General features: G+C 40.7%; 2 protein-coding genes across 53 annotated transcripts in view; one reads left to right on the forward strand and one right to left on the reverse strand.

The window, feature by feature from the left end:
* Positions 1-11,935, reverse strand: part of FGD6 (FYVE, RhoGEF and PH domain containing 6) — a 136,682-nt gene extending 124,747 nt beyond the window's left edge. For all 3 annotated transcript variants that reach the window (XM_054663413.2, XM_016924004.4, XM_016924003.4), the window contains exons 1-2: positions 11,429-11,935; positions 2,972-5,396 (exon numbers count right to left, since the gene is read on the reverse strand). In XM_054663413.2, coding sequence (XP_054519388.2) covers positions 2,972-5,396; positions 11,429-11,444 — 2,441 coding nt within the window. In that variant the 5' untranslated portion in view covers positions 11,445-11,935. The remainder of the gene's footprint in view (positions 1-2,971; positions 5,397-11,428) is intronic.
* A 32-nt stretch (positions 11,936-11,967) lies between these two features.
* The window catches only part of VEZT (vezatin, adherens junctions transmembrane protein), an 80,702-nt gene continuing 70,758 nt past the window's right edge, over positions 11,968-21,911 (forward strand). For 12 of the 50 annotated variants that reach the window (XR_010148387.1, XR_010148388.1, XR_010148385.1 and 9 more), the window contains exon 1: positions 11,968-12,090. Coding sequence is in view for 18 of the 50 variants with exons in the window: in XM_054663420.2 (XP_054519395.1) it covers positions 12,055-12,090; positions 18,403-18,459; positions 18,570-18,644 (168 nt within the window). In the remaining 32 variants the exon portion in view is untranslated. Of the gene's footprint in view, positions 12,091-18,402; positions 18,460-18,569; positions 18,645-21,911 lie in introns of all 50 variants that reach the window. The other 38 variants (XR_010148381.1, XR_010148382.1, XR_010148383.1 and 35 more) reach the window with 10 other exon arrangements.

Below are 21,911 nucleotides of genomic sequence, written 5' to 3' on the forward strand. Positions count from 1 at the left end.
GTCTCCTTGGAAAGCGAAATTCAAAAGCAAAGCTCACCCAGCTTTTACCAGGCTGCCCTACTTGACAGCCTATAACCTGTCCAAAGCCGCCCTGGTTTCCTGTGGCCTCCAGAAAGAACTCTCCTTATGCCACTGGCTGGCTGCGTCCATTAACCCCTTCTCACCAGCTTCCACCCAGTCGAGCAGCAGGCCCTAACAACCTAAGCAGCATAACAGATAAAAAACAAGCTCCAGGATTGGCAGAGATAATGGTAAGCCCTTAGGGTTTAAGCCTGATGGCCAACAGAAAACACACCCCAATGGCCAAACCTCCAATTTCAAGAAAAAATTGTACTCATTCACAAATAAAGTGATTAAAAAAAAAAAATTATCTTAGGCAAGGATAGTAGTACATTGTGAAGAAGCCAACCAAACTTATTACACACAAAAAAAATATGCAAAAGCATGTTTAAAAAAAAAAAGGATAGTACCAATAAAATGGTTCTGCAGAGAAGAGCAATCCTGAAAACAGACAATTTGAAATATTTATGCCAAGAACTGGTAGTGGTGGCTCATGCCTGTAATCCCAGCACTTTGGGAGGCTGAGATGGGAGGATCACTTGAGCACAGGAATTTGAGACCAGCCTGGGCAATACAGGGAGACCCTATCTATACAAAAAATAAAAAACAAAAATCAGCTGGGTGTGGTGGTATGCACCTGTGGTCCCAGCTACTTGGGAGGCTGAAGGTGGGTGGGGATCACTTGAGCCCAGGAGTTACAGGCTGCGGTAAGCCTTGACTATACAACTGTACTCCACCCTGGGAGACAGAGAGGGGACCCTGTCTCCAAAGAGAAAAAAAAAAAAAAAAAGAAGTACTTATGCCAAGGAAGGAGCTTTTTGCCTAGGTACTAATATTCAGGAAGCAGAAATATGAAAACAGAATGCAGCTGGCTGTGAGAAAAATTAGACAAGGGAGGAAAGTAGCCTTTTTTAGGCAAAAGGAGGAAGGGCAGGAAAGACTGACTACGAGTAAAGAGAAATGCTATGAGAATATCTGACAGTTAAAGGAACTTAAAATAATTTACTTTACTTGGTACGCTGACTTGCTCGACAATTTATTCAATTCACCCAACAATGCTTTTTTTTTTTTTTTTGGAGCCCCCAAGATATGCTTTGGCTGTGCCCCCACCCAAATTTCACCTTGAATTGTAGTCCCCATAATCCCTACGTGTCGTGGGAGGGACCTGGTGGGAGGTAATTTAATCACGGGGGCGGTTTTCCCCCAAGCTGCTGTTCTAGAGATAGTGAGTGGGTTCTCACAAGATCTGATGGTTCTATAATGGGCTTTTCAATCTTTCGGTCTGCACTTCTCCTTGCTGCCCCCATGTAAAGAAGGATGTGTTTGCTTCCTCTTCCGCCATGATTGTAAGTTTCCTGAGGCCTCCCCAGCCATGCTGAACTGTGAGTCAATTAAACATCTTTCCTTTATAAATTACCCAGTCTTGAGTATGTTTTTATTAGTAGCGTGAGAACGGACTAATACACCCCACTATGTGCCAAGTATTTTCTAGAAAAGTCACATTTTAAGACTTGAATTTCAAAGACCTGAAGTTAGTGGACTAAGAACAATCTAAAGATTTCCAAAAGGGTCCATGTGCTTTTTTGTTAAACACAAACAAACATTAGAAATACAATGGAAAAGCTACCTATGCGACTATGGAGAGAAGGAAGCCGCTGCAGTGGTTGCTCCCTTGGCCTATTTTCATTCATTCTCTCTTAGACCCAATCAACATCTACTGATTCTACTAGGCCTCTTGCTTGGCTTTATCCAGGGCAAAGAGATGACTAGAACTCTTCATGGAGCTTAAAACCAAATACAGAACATCAGACATGCCAATAAATAGTTATACATTAAGACAGCCTGAGATGAAAGGATATCACAGCATAACTGGGTGGTCAGAATAGGAAGTAAACACTTCTGACTAGGTAATTGTAGAAGCTTAATGAAGCCAAAGACTGAGGGGGTGGATTATTGAGGATGGGCACAATTTTAATAAGAGAGATGGAGTAGGTATTCCACAGGTAGGAAGTGCACATACAAAAGTGAGAAACAGGCCCAGTGTAGTGACTCATGCCTGTAATCCCAACCCTTTGGGAGGCAAAGGCAGGAGCAGTGCTTGAGCCCAGGAGTTCAAGACCAGCCTGGGCATGATGGCAAAACCCTGTCTCTACAAAAAATACAAAAATTATCTAGGCATGGTGGCATGCACCTATAGTCCCAGCTACTCAAGGAGCCTGAGATGGGAGGACTCCTTGAGCCTGGGGGGTCGAGGCTGCAGTAAGCCATGATCATACTACTGCACTCCAGCCTGGGTGACAGAGTAAGACCTCATCTCAAAAAAAAATTTTTTTTTAATTAAATTATTTTAAAAGTGAGAAATAAAGAGTAGTTACATGTTTCCTGCATTTTTCCTATATCCACTTGAGGTCAGCAATTAGCCATCAACAGGTAAAATGACCAATCTTCAAAGAGTGGTGAACTTCTAAAAATGTGGAGGTTCCACCTGATAAGGGCACCACACGTAAATGCCTGCATATTTCAGTAACTTCAGACTTCTTATACCTAGCAAATAAATGTCATTGAATTGGCCAATTTCCTGCCCCAGGTTTCCTGATATGACTTCTGAGCTGGTGTCTGGAGGCCCAGGACCTCTCTGTTGCACACCTTCCTTGCAGCAGCACCTACATTGCCACTGGTTCAAATTCTTTGAATCGGTTACTAAAATAAATTAACTACTTCAAGCTTGTATTGCAAATACCCATTCCAACTGTATGCTAAAAGGAGGCTGCACTTGAGAATAATTTAATACACATTTTCTAAACTATTCCTTCAACCACGTGTTTTTCTTCCCCCTGCATTCCTAACTCACCAGGCTGTTGAAGGTTAATTGCAACGATGCATGCAAAAGTGTCTGTCTGGCACCCGTTACCTGGAATGCTGATGTCTGGGTCCAAGCTGCAGCTGGCCATCTGGAGCTTCATACGGCTCTTCTATCTCATACACATTTGCATCAGCGTCCTCCATGCTGCTGGAATTCTGCCATTCCAACTCTTGAGTTTTCCGTATAGCCATAATAAATGGCAAGTTCTCGTACTCTGGTATTTCCTCATAATGGCATATATTTTCATACTCCGGTGCACAGAGGCTTGTAACAGACTTGTAAGGTGCCTGAGATGATGACTCCCGGGAGAGCATTTGGTCATCCAAAGACTCAGCTCTCAGACCATTAGCTGCACTGGTCTGGTCCCGAGACTTCTTCCTCTTCTTTTGAGATTCCAGGCTATAGTTTTCTGTGGAATATGCCTTGATGGGTTTACTTCTCTTCTCCTCTCCTACCAACAAGCCTTGCCAATCACTTTCAATCCCCTTCTGCTCCCCACTGGAGAGGTGGCCTGTGGTGGTGTCTCCGAGTTGGCTACTCTTGGACCAAAATTTTTGAAAGTCACTCTTCATGAAACAGATGGACAGTTTCATGCTGAGCAACTTTTTAAAAGAGTTTTTCTTTGTAGAGTCTTTGCAAGGCTTAGTGCACTTTTCCACATCCATAGCAGATAACGATTTTGCTCTGGGCTTGGTTAGGGCTGTTGAAGGCTCACTGTTTGACGATACGGTGACAGACTTTAAGAATTCTGGGTTCCCTGAAAAGGGTAAAATAGGATGAGGTAACTTCCACACTGGCTTTTCTGAAGCCCGTTTAGGCATATCAAAGGAGGATGACACACCACGGTTTTGGGCACACAAATGCTGAAGGTGATTTCTTTCTAGACTCTTCTCTGAACTTTTTTCTTCACTTGAAGGATAAGAACTTTTTTCCAAAAGCTCCTCGGAGGCAGCCTTTTTAAGCACTCCTGTAGCAGGCAAGCTATGTCTTTGAGGTTTTTTGGGGACAATTCGTAGAGAATTTTCCTCTTTTATAACAGATTCCTTTTGCATTTGAGGGGCAGAAACTCCCAGGTTTCTCCCAGATTGCAAATGTTCATTGCAAGTTAATTTGAGCTGCTTAGGCAGGCTCATAGATACAGTACATCTTATAAAACCGGTCCCTTCGTCCACAGCAAGCGACATACTAGAACCATCTACAGTTGTGCTGTCAGAACTCAAATTAGAGTCTGTATCAAAAGAAGGTGCCATTTTTTCAAAGGAAGTTGTTTCATTACACATGGCTTTCTGTGAATTGACTAAGTCCTGTGTGTCACTGTTGGATTCCATATTCAATTCACTTTTATTTCCTAGCTTCATTTTATCCACCTGTTCCTGCTTACACAAAACATTCTGATGGAGAACACTGATTTTATTGATTTTCAAACTATTTTCAGTAAGACAGGAAGAGCTACTGTCTGAATTCCCCGGTTCTTCAGTGCTTTCACTAGGAGTATCTACACACTTTTGGCGTAACAGACGAGCAGTTCGTGTCTTTCTGGGCTTGGGAGTTGGAAATTTTGGGGTATATGGTACTAAATGAATTTCTAAGGGACCAAGGTCTTTGACTTCTGATTTCTTACTAACTCCATCTGAAGATATTAAAGTACTCCTTTTCCCATTTTCCAGAGCCTCTAGTTCAGATGACTGAAAGCAATTATTGCTTTTTTCACTGTCATCCTGGCAAGTTTCAAAATGTTCACATTCATCACTAGGAAGCTGTAAGTGGCAACTGTGACGATCAGGAACTTTTTCAAAGCTGGATGGGGAAGGTGACAAATCCGCAAATTCAATTCTGAATTGTCCATTTGAATTACAGCCACCATTCATTTCTGGGCTGTCTGTGGGCCTGTGCTTCTGTGCAGAAATAAAAGGTGGCATTTGGTGTATTAAGGCATCTTTGAGCTCCTCTTCTAAAACGCTTGCCTTTAAAACAACCCCATCCTGGTTCTTGGCTTTTTCACCATACAAATCACATTTACTCCTAGTTTTTATAGTCAAAGTCTCATCAATTTTACTGTTTTCTAAATTTTCATTCATTTCCAGGGGCTCTAAAACAAGCTGCTTTACACACAAATTCTCTCTATGGCCCAGCTTATGGATACACTCAGAACTGCAGGAACACATTGGTGAAATATAATCACTGCTCTGATTGCCTTCATATTTACAATTAAAGTTGTCAGTGCTTTCAGCTAATTCCTGTTTATGCCCTTCCAGGTTCAACATGATTTTCCTTGATGGCGACTGCCCAATGTCTCGAACAGGTGAGGTCTTCAGAATTTTTGGTTTTGGGGCTATTGCTGGTTTCATTTTCTTTGTCGACTGTGGAACACTAGAAATCACAATGTCGGGTTTAGGTGCAATAGGAGGTGGAGCTGGCTTATTATTTGCCACAACAAACTTGGGCTTGGGGGCCACTGGTGGCTTCTTTATCTCTAGAAAGGAAAAAATAATAATTTGATGTCAAAACAACCAAAGCACAAAATGATACATGATTAAATCTGATAGCATTTTTTATTTTTAACAATATGACCTTGCCTTTTACTGAGTATGTTACATTATATAGTGTCAATATTACTCCTGAAAATTCCTTAAATTGTCTTTCAATTCCATACATAGCTTTGGGTCTATTGTACATTTTTAAATAAATCCAATACAGTTTGTTTCTCCAGCTTTGGAACTGGTTACCATATCTTTTTTTCTTTTTCTTCTTTTTTTTTATGTGAGACAGAGTCTTGCCCTGTCGCCCAGGCTGGAGTGCAGTGACATGATCTCGGTTCACTGCAACCTCTGCTTCCAGGGTTCAAGTATTTCTCCTGCCTCAGCCTCCCGAGTAGCTGGGATTACAAGTGCGCACCACCACATCCGGCTAAGTTTTGTATTTTTAGTAGAGATGAGGTTTCACCATGTTGATCAGGCTGGTCTCGAACTCCTGACCTCGTGATCCACCCAACTCAGCCTCCCAAAGTGCTGGGATTATAGGCGTGAGCCACCGCGCCCAGCCCATCATATCTTTCATTGACAACAAATGAGATCATTGACTTCAGTTTGGGACCCACATAGTTGTTCTTCAATTCATTTGCCAAGTGCTGAAAGTTGAATTTGCCTAAGTTAAATGTAGGATGCAGCTCTTTAAACTTCTCATGTGAATAAGCAGTAGTAGTCTTCTATCTCAAGGATAATATAATTGAGTTGTATAAATAAATGCCTTTTATCAATGATCTGTCTACCTCAATAGATGGAACCCCAAAACAATATTAAAAAAGGAAGACAGAAATCAGAAATTTTCTAAATTTAAAAACTGAAAATTAATTCTTTGGTATTATTTAAGGCTCATAATAAACCTGGTATTTCTTTCTGCAAGAGTTATTGGTTGGGAATTTTCATTATATTCCTTCACGGAGCTCTATTTTTTAAAAAGTCACATGTCTAGGTCCTACCCCAGAGTGAACTAGTTAGAGTTTCTGGGGATAGATCCTGGACATCTGTACATCTTTTAAGTTCCACAGGTGATTATGTTGTTTATCCCTCATTAACATCCACTGTTCTACTACATTTAAAAGATAACCACAATTTCTAGTGTAGCAATTCTTCCTAAACATTATATATAAGGTATTTAACTAACACCTATTATACAATGCTGCATCGGTACAGATCTGCTCCTATACTATAGGAACCTAATAAAAGCTTTACACAACAGACCTATAAAGCGAAAAGATAAATAAAGCCTGTATATCTGTAAGTTCCTTTACGTTCTTCCACCTACACTGTCATATTATTGACCATATTTCCCCAAGGAGACATGAGATAAAAAATATTTTATCTTTTACATTTATATTTGTTCCTTTGACAGGATCTAACACTTAAAAACTTAATTTACTGAAAAAACTTTTCAAAATATCTGCTGCAAAGGACTGCTGGACGTTGTTTAATTACTTGAATAGACAGGGGCTCTGATATTTCATTTGGTGATGACTTACTTTTGAACAAAGGAAATTAGTCACGACACTTGGGAAGCTATTACACGGAACTGAGTTTTTTTAAAAAAAAGAGGAGTAGGGTGCTCTACTTCCTTTTACCAACCAAGGAAGAATTCCCTAAATCTCTACTTCTATGTGTGCAATAAAGATTATATGATGTATATGATGATACATGTCTTCTCACTCAATTTCTAGGTATAATGTCATCATCAATAAAAAATTATTTTCAAAATAATGCAAATTCCTATACTACATAATTTCAGTTAGCTGTTCAATAATCATAGTTAATTTTGTCTGAGTTTTTTTAGGCAGAAAATAACTGAAAAACCCTTCAAATCCTAGTGAGAAACCTAGTTGTAAATGTCTATTAAATCAAACCCTCCATTTCGTAAGTCAAGTCTTAAGAGAAAGTATGAATGCCTTAGGCCTCTTCCCAATGGCCCATCTTACTCAGTAAGACTGTCAAGTTGATTTTATTTCTGTAACCATTATCAAAACATCCTACCTCTGGGATTTTTCAAAGAATTTTGTAAAAATTAGTTTTGGCAGCCTGGCATAGTGGCTCATGCCTGTAACCCCAGCACCTTGGGAGGCCAAGGTGGGAGGATTGCTTGAGCTCAGAAATTGGAGACCAGCCTGGGCAACACAGTAAGACTCCGTCTCCATGAAAACAGAAAAAATAGTTTCGTAAAATGAAGAGTTCTTGAGATTGGCTGTACCATGTGAATGTACTTAACACTTCTGAACTATACACTTAAAAATGAGTAAGACGGTAAATTTATCTTACGTGCTATTTTACCACAGTTGGAAGAAAACTTCATCTCATCAAATTAATCTTTTACTTTCCGTATCTTAGAACCTTGTCAGAAGCTTTAGGGTCATTTAAATATCATTTTTTTAAAATCCCTGGTACCAATTTTACTCGTTTTAAAAAATGCGTTTTGTACACAGATCTGCTTCCAAGAGATATAAATTCCTGTTCTAGTGTCACAGAAATTCAATTAACTACGTATGAGCTGGAGTTGATTCCCAATAAATATAGCAAAGTCCTATTACGTACATAAAGCACTCAACGCATACTCACTGAATTCAATTAATAACTGTGAACTTGGGCTTGCCATTGTTAGTTAACTCTGTATTGAAGGAAGTCACAGACATAACTCAGGGAGCTGGCTAACCTAATTGTGGGCCTTGTACAGACCTGGCTGCCTCACTTTCCTTCCTTATAAATGGGGGAGTTGAACAGGCCTCTAAAGCCCATAGGAATCTGAGATGATAACTTCTGAGACACTCATTTCAGAAGAACCTCATGTACTGTGGCCTCTTTCTCCTGCGTTGATGTTTTTTCAGTTCACCTTTGTCTGTGTTCAGCATAAGACACAAGCTCCAGAAGGGCAGGCACTTTGTCTCATTCACTGATGTATCCCAGTGCTAACAACAGGGCCTGGGAATAATCACAGCTGTCACATACACATACTCTTTAATATGTCTCCATAACAGAAAATTTCTTCTTTAAAAATAATCACATTCAAAAATGTACATCCATTTTAATGTAGAATAATATTTTGAAAAGTTAGCAGGAATCAATTTCAATACGATTATTGAAAAATTCCTTAATTATTAATAGGAACAAGTGTTCAACTAAGTCACTGGTATAGCAATATCCAAAATCCTTCATTATTTTTTTTTTCATGGCTCTATTTTGGAAGAAACACAACTCAAAAAATAATAAGCCATTATATTATGGTCTACTCCAATGTGAAATAAGTGCATGACATTTGGCAACAAATCTAGCACCTTTGGATCTTAATACTGCATCAACAGTCAGACCCAAAGCTTCTTAGAGCAAAGCAGCAAATCTTTTATTTACACAGCTGTTTGGCTCCAGGGAAATATAAGGTAAGAAAGTAAAGCACTAGTACCATTTTACTAACTATTACAAACATACTCGTCATCTGTTACACACAGATGGCTGTGGTTCATGTGTACACTCTCTGGCTACTGGACCAGCCAAAATGCAAAGCACAGACAATGAGACAGTGACCTGTACATGTTCAAAAGGACACAAAATATATACCTATACCTATATATACCTATAATTCTCTCTCCTTTTTTCTTTCTTTTTTTTTTTTTTTTTTTTTTGAGATGGAGTCTTGCTCTGTCACCCAGGCTAGAGTGCAGTGGCTCGATCTCGGCTCATCACAACCTCCGCCTCGCCGGCTCAAGCAATTTTCATATCAGCCTCCCGAATAGCTGGGACTACAGGCGCACCCCACCACACCTGGCTAATTTTTGTATTTTTAGTAGAGACAGGGTTTTGCCATGTTGGCCAGGCTGGTCTCAAACTCCTGACCTCAAGTGATCCACCCGCCTTGGCCTCCCAAAGTGATGGAATTACAGGCGTGAGCCACTGCGCCCAGCCTCTCCTTTTTCGTATACAGCTTAAAATAATTCTGAAATCTCCACTAAGGGCAGATTATTTTATAGATGCAGAAAAACAAAGCAAGCTTTTCTGCTGGATACATATAACCTAAATGTTCTACAACATTCCTTTTATTTTCTTAAATTAAACCAACCCTTCCAAATACCACAGATTAGATTCAAAAGCAAAAATCCCCTCCCTTAACTTCAAATAACTTTCCTAAACGTTTCAATGAATTTGACTATTGTTCCCAAAAAGCACCATAATCAGCTTGTAAGAACTATGTATACATATAAGAATGGGTAGAAATAAAACCCCAGTTCTCTTCCATATTCCCCATCTAGACACCAGAAAGAATTATAATAAATCCAACAGATGGGTGAGCAAAAAAGTAGTGGATGCTTCTCAGCCAGCAATGCTAAAAACCAACCAACTCGGCTAGACACAGGAAGTGTCCCACTTTAAACACCACAAAAATTTCTGTGGATTTCTTTAATTGTAAAGTTGATAAAATACAAAAATAGCTTGCATTATTTTAGGATAATTCAAATGCAAGAATCATGAACTTCCAGTCTGGGCCCTAGAAATTGGGTTTACATAAATGTCAAATTACATGCTTCTGTGCCTGTTCCTTATAAACTGTTAAGACTGGAATTGAAAACTGATACATATAAGACACGGTTATTTTAAATACATTTGACACCTCCAAAAAGGAAAGAGCTAAAACTGGCTGGAAGGATTTTAAAATTTCCAACCACTTTTAATTTAAATCAATTTCTTGAACGAAGGTAAGGCACAGAAATGTAGGATGAAAATAATTTACCTTATGTAAGTATAAAGCCTCCCTTTGGCAAAGAAAAGAGAGTTTATAAAGATATCTCATATAAGTGCATATAACATCAAAAAGGAAAGACCCACACAACACCTACTTCTTGCTTTCTTTTCCTATTGGCTAACTTCTTGTTTCGTTTGTTGTAATCTGATCACAGGGAGCAATGCAACACTACAATATATCTAGGCTTTAGAAATAATACAAATCAGAACATTTGAGTGCTGTTGGACAGTTTCAAGTTGCAAGAATTTTAAACAAATGCCAAGAAAAGCAATGAAAATTTAATCTGATACTTAAGTGCTGATTCTGGAAGTAACCTTGAGAAGAAGCTTTAAACTATTTCACTATAAAATTTCTAATGAAAGTTTGTTTCAACGTGGACAAAAACGTAAAATAATCCATAACACTCTACTTAATACATAAGTTCTGGTTTAAAAATTAACCTATGTACTTACAAAGTGAACGTAACACCACTTTGGTAATTATTTTGTAAAACAGAAATTGTTCCTTAAGAATGTTCAGAAACACAACGTCTAGAATTGCTGAAAATCCACACAAAGATAGAGGCTTTGTCATTTGGATGAAGGGGAAAGAACTATGGGAGGCAGACAGAAAATAAAGCTTTGTTTACCCTAATCAGGTAGAAACAAACAAAATAACTGTAATTGGGTGCAGACAAGCAAAAAAAAAAAAAAAAACACCTCAACAATCTCAACTCCTCTGCTTCTCAGGTAACAGAGGTAAAACCACCAGGACATGACAATGTCTACGCCTCTTTAAAATGGGTAAAAGGTTTACCAGCAGATACAAGGTTGAAAGCGACTCACTTAATGGCCAAATTGAACACGCTGAGAACACTGCCTTTGCCTATAATAACTAATCTATCAACTTGGGAATCTACACTATTTTCACATGCAAAGGCGAAGTCCTCGCACTGCTGGAGAGATGAGCGAACGCCCTTCACACATCGCATTTCACCTGGTGCAGAGCCCCCAGCACAGTCCCCTTTGGAAGGGAGATCCCGAGAAATCCCGGGTTTCCAAACAGCCCCTCTGGGCAGGAAAAGACGAGAAATCCGGCAGCGAATCCCATTAGCTCCGCGCTTGCCAAGGTGCTCGGCAAAGGTACGGGGCACACAACTCGCCCACCCCGGCGAAGAAAGTTGCTCGCGAGCCCAAGCCTAGCAGCGCTCGCCACAAACTTTCCCGCGGTAGCGCGAGCGCCGTCACTTACCGGCTGCAGAAGTCATGATTCCCCGGTGCAGCTCGCTTCCCCGCTCGGCCCCTCAATCCATGTTCCCCTTTCAGTCCATTGTTCCCACAGTTCGGGTAGAAGAGAAAAGCCCCCGCAGCGCCCACATTCCGTCCCGCCGCCCCGCGGCGCAGCCTGAGCGCCACACAAAGGACGCGGCCGACTCCAGCGACCCTGCGGCGCTCCCGGGCGCGAGCCGCCGGGGTCGGGCGGGCGAGCACTAGCACCGCCCCGCAGAGCGGCAGGCTGACAGCCAGGCGCGGGCACGAGTAGTGCTCTCTTCGGCTCCTCTGGCGGGTGCCCTTCTCGGGCTCCAAAAATCAGCAGTGCTCCGGGCGCCCCCTGCTAGTCGCGGCCGTAAAAGGCAGACAAAAGCCCTAGCCTCCTCCAATCGGAGGGCTCGAGCTTCAGCTCGCTCCCGCCTCTCTCGCTTACACGCTCACTCTCTTCTCCAATAAGCGGGCTCGAAAAGGGGGCGTGAGCGGCGAGGCATGTTGGTAATTGTAGTTTTCTAGACCCACGGGACGGGCAGGAGCTGGAGCTCCGTGCCGCCTGTTCTCCCGCCTTCATTTCCCATCGTGCTGAGGCGGGTGGCATGGCGGAGAAGGATGACACCGGAGTTTGACGAAGAGGTGGTTTTTGAGGTAAGAGGAAAATGGCGGTGGGTGTGGATTGCCTTTGTTTGAGAAGGACGAGACGGAAAGCGAGGAAGCAAGGCGTTCCCGGGGCGAGGGATCGGGTGACGCGCTCCAACTGGCCTCGACCACCGAACCCCAGCGATTTCAGGGCCTAGAGTCCGTCGTCGCCTGACAGGTGTAGCCAGAGGCGCCCTGGCCGTGGCCGGCCTCTATCTCGGGCCCGCCCAGAATTCCCAGACGGTGCCCGGTTGCCAGGCTCTGGGCTGGAGCGGTGTCTCTTCCTTCCTGGGAATGGATGTGCGGCGGGCGGACTGCGCCCGGCTGGGGCGGGGCCGAATCGTGCCTTTTAGATAGTCACAACTTAGCCTCCTCTTTTTCCATCCGCGATTTTTTTTGGGTCAGTATCCAGAGTGCTTCAGGTCACTGTTCACCGTCAAGGCGTGGCCCTCGGAATGAAGGCAGCAGGTGCCCGTTTTCTAACATGGTTTAAAGTCTGTATGTGGGACCTACTGTGGGTAGTTAGGGCCGGGGCATCTCAGCATCTAGATTCGATTCTTTTGTCCTTTGCTGTTGCGCTAGGTGTAGCCAGTTCTTCTGACTCGGGGCTCTAGATGTGAGTGCTTTTGTGTGGGACTATTTTAAGACGTTCTCTGCCATCTTGAATGAAAAAAATCGGGCGAGTGTTTTCGATGCCATTTTTTTCCATCAGACACAGGTCAAAACTCGCACCCCTGTACGTATGTGTATTGCATGTATACGCTTTACTTTCATTTATCCAACTAGATTTTAAGAAAATTTAAAAATGAAGTGGCCCATGCCATACAGCGAGAGAGCGAGGCACAGACAGGACAGAATGCTAAATGTTGAAATATGTACAAACTGTCATTGAAGGATTAATTTCTGTTCTTGGGGCCTCCCAGAGGCTACACCCAGTACGCGATATCCGAGGTGAATCTTTAACTATGAATTGAATTAGAAAAACCGGCAGGAGAAAATGTATTACAGGGAAAGAGAACTGATTATGCCAAGCTTGGGAAGTGTGAAAGTACCTGGTGTGCATTTTTAGGGGGCGGGGTGTGGAGGGTGGCTATGTAAAGTGGCTTGATGTGGCTGCAATGAAGAAGCAGTGGAAAATGTGGCCATTTTACCGAAGTGAAGAGTCTAGATATGAGGCGTTCATTAGGGAAGACAAGGGCCTGAGATGAAATGAGAGACGTAATGGAATAATGGCTTGGACAGACACTTGTAAGTTAAAATCTAGGCAATGTTTATAGATTGAATGTGGTAGCTGAAGGAGAGAGAAATAGATTTCTAGAGTAAGGGTAACTGATGGGTGTATTTTTTTTACCCATTATTTTTGATTTCTGAATATAATAGTAATATATGCTCAAGGAACATTTTATTGTAGAAAATAAGCCCCCAAGTTAAAATCATCCATTATCCCACCACCCAAAGATGGTAACTATTAACAGTACGGTATGTGTTCTTATAGACTTTATTTCTATGTAAATGTGTGTTTACGTGTGTGTAATTTTTTAGCCTCTATATTAAGACACAATGTGTGTGTGATATTTTTTAAAACAAAAGGTATACCACGTAGAATTTTTGTATATATTTTTCACTTGACTTTATCGTGAATCTTTTCCCATTCATCATTCTCTGAAAACATTAATATTATAATATCCCCTCACGTGTATCATAATATAACCTTTTTTTAAAAAAAAACACCATTGTAATCAACAGTGATATAAGCCTATTTTTAACTACAACTCTGATTTTCCTCAGAATAATTTTTAGAAGTAGAACTAGTGGGTGAAAGAATATGAACATTTAAGACTTACGCAGAAAGGTTATACCAATTCCGGTTTCCATTAAGAATAAGAGAGTATTGGTTTCACCAAATCCTCAACAACAGCCTTAACAGTTTCCTTTAATCTTTGCTAATTTGATAGGCAAAAATAACATTCCATTGTTTTAATTTACATTTTATGCATTTATACATTTATTAGCCATTTTTATTTCTTTGTTTGAACATTTCTCTTCATATTTGTTGCTTATTTTCTTATTAGATGCTAGCTTTAAAAAAATTGACTTGCGTGAGTTCTTCATATATTACTAAGCCTTTGTCATACTTGCAGAAAAATTTCCAGTTTGCTGTTTGTTTGCTTTTTGATATACACAATTTTTATTGCAGTATAATTTACATAAGGACAGGGCACAAATCACAAGTGTGTGGATGGTTATATTTTCACATGTTGAGCACACCCATGTAACCAGCACCCAGATCAAGAAACAGATGGGGCATGGTGGCTCACACCTGTAATCTCAGCACTTTGGGAGGCTGAGGCAGATGGATCCCTTGAACCCAGGAGTTTGAGATTAGCCTGGACAACATGGTGAAACCCTATCTCTACAAAAAAGACAAAAATTATTTGGGCGTGGTGGCACATGCCTATAGTCCCAGCTACTCGGGAGGCTGAAGTGGGAGAATCACTTGAGCCTGGGTAGGTCAAGGCTGCAGTGAGCCATGATCGCACCGCTGTACTCCAGCCTGGATGACAGAGCCAGACTCTGCCCCAAAAAAATAAAAAATGAAAAAAGAAACAACATCACCAGCACACCAGAAGCTCCCTCCTGGTCCTTTCCATCACTACTCCCTACCCCAAAATGATCACTATTTAAACATAATAACCTAGATTAATTTTGTCTATTTTTATTGTTTAGACACTGTGCATTTCCATTTATATACTCTCTTATTTCTGACTTTTTTTTTTTCCTCTCTGGCTTTATTTGTGAGATTTCGTCCATATTGTTAACATGAGAATTTTTATTTCGGCATAGTATTCCATGTGAATATATGATCATTTTAAAATTCATTCTTCTGTTAATGGTCGTTGAGTAGTTCCCAGGTTTAAACTAGTGCTACTGTGAACCTTTTTGTATGTGTTTGGTTAAACATATTTCTGGTGGATATATATGTAGGAATGGAATTGCTGGGTCATAGCAAATACCTAGATATTTCTGTAGATATTGCCAAACTTTATTCCAAAGTGGTTGTACCAGTTTATTCTCCAGCCAGGAATGTATGAGAGGTCCCATTGCCCCACATCCTCATCAACACTTGCTAATTTTAGTGTTTTTCTTTTTATGATTCTAGGGGCTATGTCCTGGTATCTCCTTGTGGTTTTAATTTGTGTTTTCTTGATAAAGTCGTTAAGATTTTTAATGTGTTTATTAGCCAATAGTATATCCATTTTGTGAAGCCACGTCAAATTTCTTGCATATTTTTCTATTGGGTTGTCTCTTTTTCTTGCTGATTTGAAGGAATTCTTTACATACACTGGATACAAGTCCTTTGTTAGAGATGCAGTTGGCCCTCCTTAGCTGAGAGTTCCACATCTGCAGATTGGACCAACCGTGGCTCACGCCTATAATCCTAGCACTTTGGCAGGCTAAGCCAGGCGGATCACTTGAGGCTAGGAGTTTGAGACCAGCCTGGCCAACATGGCGAAACCCAGTCTCTACTAAAAAATACAAAAACTGGCTGGGCATGGTGGCATGCACCTGTAGTCCCAGCTACTCCAGAGGCTGAGGCATGAGAATCGCTTGAACCCAGGAGGCGGAGGTTGCTCTGGGTAACAGAGTAAGATTCCATCTCAAAAAAAAAAATAAAGGAAATACTCTGGCCCAGTGAGGTGGCTCATGCCTATAATCCCAGCACTTTGGGAGGCTAAGGTAGGAATATGGCTTGAAGCCAGGAGTTTAAGACCAGCCTGGTCAACATTAACAAGACCCTGCATATTAAAAAAAAAAAAAAAAGAAAAAAATTAACCAGGTGTGGTGATGCATGTCTGTAATGCCAGCTACTCCACAGCTCCACAGCCTGAGGCAGAAGATTGCTTGAGCCCAGGAATTTGAGGCTGCAGTGAGCTACAATTCCAGCCTGGGTGACAGAGTGAGACCATATCTCTAAATAAATAAATAAATACTCAAAAATATTCAAAAAATAATACAAATAAAAAATTATACAGGATAACAACTATTTACATAGTGTTCACATTGTATTAGGTATTACAAATAATCTAGAGATGATTTAAAATATGTGGGAGACTCTGTGTATGTTATATGCAAATACTATGCCATTTTATATAAGGGACTTGAGCATCCATGGACTGGGTATTTGCCCTAGTCCTGTGACCAATTCCCCATGAATAAAGAGACAACTGTATATACCTCATATATCTTACCTTGGGCTATATGTGGCCTCTGCACTCTTTTAATCGTGTCTTTCAATGAACAGAAGCTCCTTATTATAATCCAATTAAACCTTATTCTTTTGTGATTAGTGCTGTTAAAAAAATATTTGGCTACTCTAAGGTCACAAAGATATTTTCTTTAAAAGCTTTATTTGACATTTTCCCATTTAGATCTGTCATCCATCTGGTACTGATTTTTGTATGGTAACAAGTGAAGATCAACATTTTTTTTTCCCCGTATGTATGTCCAGTTGACCTGGCACCATTTACTGAACAGATCATTTTTTCCCCACTGAACTGTAGTGTTGCCTTTGTCATAAACCAGGGAATCTTTTATGTGTGGATCTCTTTCTGGACACTGTCTTCTTTGCCATTGATCATTTCGTCTATTCGTGTGTTAATACCACATTATTTTAATTACTATAATTTAAAAAATAGGTTTTAATATCTGATAGCATAAGACCCTTCAGCTGTATTTTTCTTCAAGATTGCCTTTGGCTATTCTTGGCCCATTATATTTCCATATAAATTTTAGAATCAGCCTGTCAGTTTTTGTAAAAAAATAAAAAATAAAAATAAAAAAACCCTACTGAGACTTTGATTGAAATTGCTTTGAAGCTATAAATTAATTTGGGGGAACTTAACATCTTTACAATCAATATTGAGTCTTCCAATCCGTGAACATTTATTGCTTGGCTTCTAAATGAATCAGGCAACTTCTCATCTCGTTCTGTGCTCTAGGACTGATTTTACAAAATGAGAATGATCTGTTTCTTCAGAGTATAGCTAAATTGGCTTTTCCTGGGGAAAAGAGACTGAATGTTGTCTATCAGCTCAATTTCTTTTATGGTTATTGCTCAGGTACAATTTTCTATTTTGATAACTTTTTTATTCTGAAAGGCAGTGTAATATAGTTAAAGATATGGGCTCTGGAGCTGGATAGCCTAAGAAATCCTAGGTCAGCTATTTATTAGTTATATTAGTTAATGTGACTTTGAGCAGGTTACTTAACTTGTCTAAGCTTCAGTTTTCTCCATATTAAATAAAAATAACAGTAACTATCTCGTAAGGTAGTTGTGAGTACTAAATGATTTAATATAAGTGAATTACTTAGATGAGTACCTGACACATTGTAAACACTCAGTAAATGTTACCTTTTATTAAATTTTTCCAACAAATTGCTTTTTATCTAGGTTTTCAAAATTATTGATATATTCTTAGTAGTCTCTTTAGTTTCATTTATAGCACAAATTAGATCTGATTGTTGTTATGTTTTTCTTTTTGTTTTGCATAGATGTGCTGGAGTTTCAACTTACCAGATAGACTTTTCTTTTTTTTTGAGACAGAGTTCCACTCTGTTAGCCTTGTCGCCCAGGCTGGAGTGCAATGGCAGGATCTTGGCTTGCTGCAACCTCTGCCTCCTGGGTTCAAGCAATTCTCCTGCCTCAGCCTCCCGAGTAGCTGGGATTACAGGCACCCATCACCATGCCCAGCTAATTTTTGTATTTCTAGTAGAGATGGGGTTTCACCATGTTGGCCAGGCTGGTCTTGAACTCCTGACCTCGGGTGATCCACCCACCTCGGCCTTCCAAAGTGCTGGGATTACAGATGTGAGCCACCGTGCCTGGCCTCAGGTAGACTTTTCAAAAAACTAGTTGGTTTTGTTTGGTCAGTTCTATTGAATTTGTTTGTGGTTTTAAATTTTTTTAAAATTTCTACTTTTATCTATTTCCATTCATCTATTTGTGTTTATTTTGCTATTTTTGTTCTGTTTTTTTTTTTAGCTTCTTGAGTTAAAAACCTAAATGCCCAAAATAACTTGTAAGGCTATAAATTTCCCTGAGTATTGCTTCAGTTGTATCACGAAAGTTTTGAAATGTAGTTTGTCTCATGGTTGTATAAGTTCCATTTTTATTTCTTATTTAATACCCAAGTGTATAGTTGAGGGATTGATGTTATCATTGGTGATTATTTTTCTCCCTGTGTCCCTCAGACCCATAATTCCACCCTGATCATTATGGACTGCATCACTGTATTCCCTTGTCCTCTGGGTTCCATTTAGGTTCGGCCAGTGGGAAGGACCTGCAGATCAGAGGATGGAGGAAAGAGCGCCAGAGAGGTTTGGGTGTTTCTTGTCTGAATTCTTTCCCTCTATGGCTACTATTTGTTAGTGATTGCATTCCTGTACCTAAATCCACAACTTTTTTTTTTTTTTTTTTTTCTTGACAGGGTCTTGCACTGTTGCCTAGGCTGGAATGCGGTGTTACCATCATAACTCACTGCAGCCTCCAACTCCTGGCTCAGGTGATCCTCCCACTTCAGCCTCTCAAGTAGCTGGGACTACAGGCAGGTGCCACCACGTCCAGCTAACCTGTAACTCTTATCAGGGGATTCTTCTTGGGAAAGGCTAGGAGCAGCCATCTTATTTCCTGTGTTTGGGCTTTACCACCTATGAGACCTGTAACCCCCTCTACCCCTATTACCACTTTCATTCAACTTAGATCTCAGGCCACTGACTGAGAAAGGCCTTCTGTTGAAGAGCTGAAAGCTTGTAAGGCACGTTTTCTTGCCATCTACCACTTGATTACTCAGCCAGTGGAACATATTTCAGGTTCTGCTGAGTCAGCCCTACTTCTAGATACTAAGTACTGTGTCACCCATACATCCTAATGCACAGTGACTGGTTTTTGGCACCAGGGACTTGTTTCGTGGAAGACAATTTTTCCACAGATGGAGGATGGTTTCAGGATGAAACTGTTCCACCTGAGATCATCAGGCATTAGTTAGATTCTCATAAGGAGCTCACAACCTAGATCTCTCACATGCACATTTCACAATAGGGTTCCTGCTCCTATGAGAATCTAATGCTGCCACTGATCTGACAGGAGGCGGAGCTCTGATAGTAACGCTTGCTCACCCACTGGCCCACCATCCTGCCGGCCTCGGGCTGTATTCCTAACAGGCCATGGACCGGTACCAGTGCTGTGCAGGCCTGGGGGTTGAGGACCCCTGTTAATGCAGTAAACAGAAACCTGTCTATGTGCCATAAGCAGAAAGGAATTTAACATAGGGAATTAATGGTTAGATTATCATCGGAAGGCCTACAGGATCAAGCTCTATCAAAGTTGCTATATGCTCATGAAGACAAGAGCACGTGATCATAATCATAGTTACAATCCAGGAATTAGAAGCCATCACCACTTTGGGAGTCCGAGGTGGGCGGATCACCAGGTCAGGAGATTGAGACCTTCCTGGCTAATGCTGTGAAACCCCATCTCTAGTAAAAATACAAAAAGAAATTAGCCGGGCTTGGTGGCGGGCGCCTGTAGTCCCAGCTACTCGGGAGGCTGAGGCAGGAGAATGGCGTAAACCCAGGAGGCTGAGCTTGCAGTGAGCCGAGATCGCGCCACTGCACTCCAGCGTGGGTGATAGAGCAAGACTCTGTCTCAAACAAAACAAAACAAAACAAAACAAAAGCCATCACCACATCTGCCTCTCAATAACCTAACAAAGTGATACCTTGGTATTGGAACTTGGAGTCTCTCCACTGTCTCTACCACACCTGCAGCTGTGTTATCAAGAAGCTGGAGAATCCATATTGGAATACTGCTATAGAAACATTTTGCCTCCACAGCTTTGTTTCATAGCAAAAAAAAAAAAAAAAAAAAAAAAAAAAGAGAGAAGGAGGGAGGGAAGAGAAGGAATGAGAGAACAGACAAATGAAAGAACAAGGCCAGCAGTGGGGGGATCACTTGAGGCCAGCAGTTTGAGACCAGCTTGGGCAACATAGAGAGACCTTGTTTCTACAAAAAATTATTTTAAAGAATTAGCTGGGCATGGTGGCATGCATCTGTAGCCCTAGCTACTCAGGAGGCTGACGCAGGAGGATTGCTTAAACCCAGGAGTTCAAGGCTGTGATGAGCTTTGATGAGGCCACTGCACTCTGCCTTGGTGACAGATTGAGACTTTGCCTTTATTAAAAAAAAAAAAAAAAAAAAAAAAGAACAGTTGAAACAAAAGCCAAAGAAGCAAAAAGTGGACTTCTGCTCGTCTTCCACCTTCCAAATCTCTTACACCATACACCTACTTGGGGAAACCCTGATTTATATCTAGAATCCTAGCTGCAAGATAATTTGGGAAATTTCAGATGTAGCTTTCCTGCCTCTGTAACACAAGAGATACATTGGAAGAAGGATTATAGAATAGAGATTGAACAAGCCAATTTACCATATCTATCTTAGGGCTGAACCTCTCTTCCCCTAAGAAAATTTAACTGTGATTTTTTGTTGTTGTTATATTTGTTGTAATACTGTTATTTTAATGATCTTCAGGGTAGAAATCAGAGTCATTCATGTATTGAGACTTACCTAGAGAATTACATGCTGCATGAAAGTTAAAAACTTAAATCATGCAGAGTTTTGGATAATATTCCTACAACATCCCTTCCCTTAAAACAAACTCTTTGAGGTATCTTGTTTTAATTTCTGTTTCTTGGATTATTTGTAAATTTTACTGTATTATATTTTGGGTCATTTGTATTTCTCCTTCCAGTGATCACTTTGAGTCCTCTTAGTCTGAGAGGACTAGATGTGCACTGAAAGATGATATAAGAGAAGGACTAAGGGAGGAAAGAAAGAGTGAAGTGCCCAGGCCCAATTCCCATTTCTTGTCCTAGAATCTGATTACCCATTTTATCAGAGCTAGATTCCGTATGTACTTTCAATGTTAATTCCATTATATTGGAGCCTGACTCCTCCTTCTATAAGATCATTTGTTTTAATTAGAATCTTCTACCATCATTCTACTCTAAGAGGCTGAATTGAGAAGGACAGTATAACCTCAGTCTTGGACCTCTCAGGCTAAACAGCAACAGAACAAAGTTTAGAAAATGATGGATACTATGTCTAATGTGAATATTAACAAAATAAGCATGAAATACCAAGATTGTTGTTTTACTCTGTTATCGTCATCATTAATTACAGTGTTTTGAGAGTAAGAATTCTCCAGTTACTTTAGAAAGGTATTAAAGTTCTGATGTTGCTTTCTTAACTGTTTTTTAGACAGGGTCTCACTCTGTCACCAGGCTGGCCTCCAATAGAACAATCACTGTTCACTGCAGCCTCCACTTCCCAGGCTCAGGTGATTATCTCATCTCAGCCTCCCAAGTAGCTGGGACTACAGGCATGTGCCATCATGCCCTACTAATTTTTTCTTTTCTTTTTTTTTTTTTTTTTTGAGATGGAATTTTGTTTTGCTCTTGTCGCCCAGGCTGGAGTGCAATGGCGTGATCTCGGGTCACTGCAACCTCCACCTCCCGGGTTCAAGCGATTCTCCTGCCTCAGCCTCCCAAGTAGCTGGGATTACAGGTGCATGCCACCACACCCTGCTAATTTTTGTATTTTTAGTAGAGATGGGGTTTCGCCATGTTGGCCAGGCTTGTCTCGAACTCCTGACCTCAGGTGATCCATCTGCCTCGGCTTCCCAAAGTGCTGGGATTATAGGCATGAGCCACCATGCCCGGCCAATTTTTTGTATTTTTTGCAAAGAGTAGGTTTTGACACGTTGCCCAGG

Source organism: Pan troglodytes, chromosome 10 (assembly GCF_028858775.2).
Source record: "Pan troglodytes isolate AG18354 chromosome 10, NHGRI_mPanTro3-v2.0_pri, whole genome shotgun sequence".
Taxonomy (NCBI): Eukaryota; Metazoa; Chordata; class Mammalia; order Primates; family Hominidae; genus Pan; species Pan troglodytes.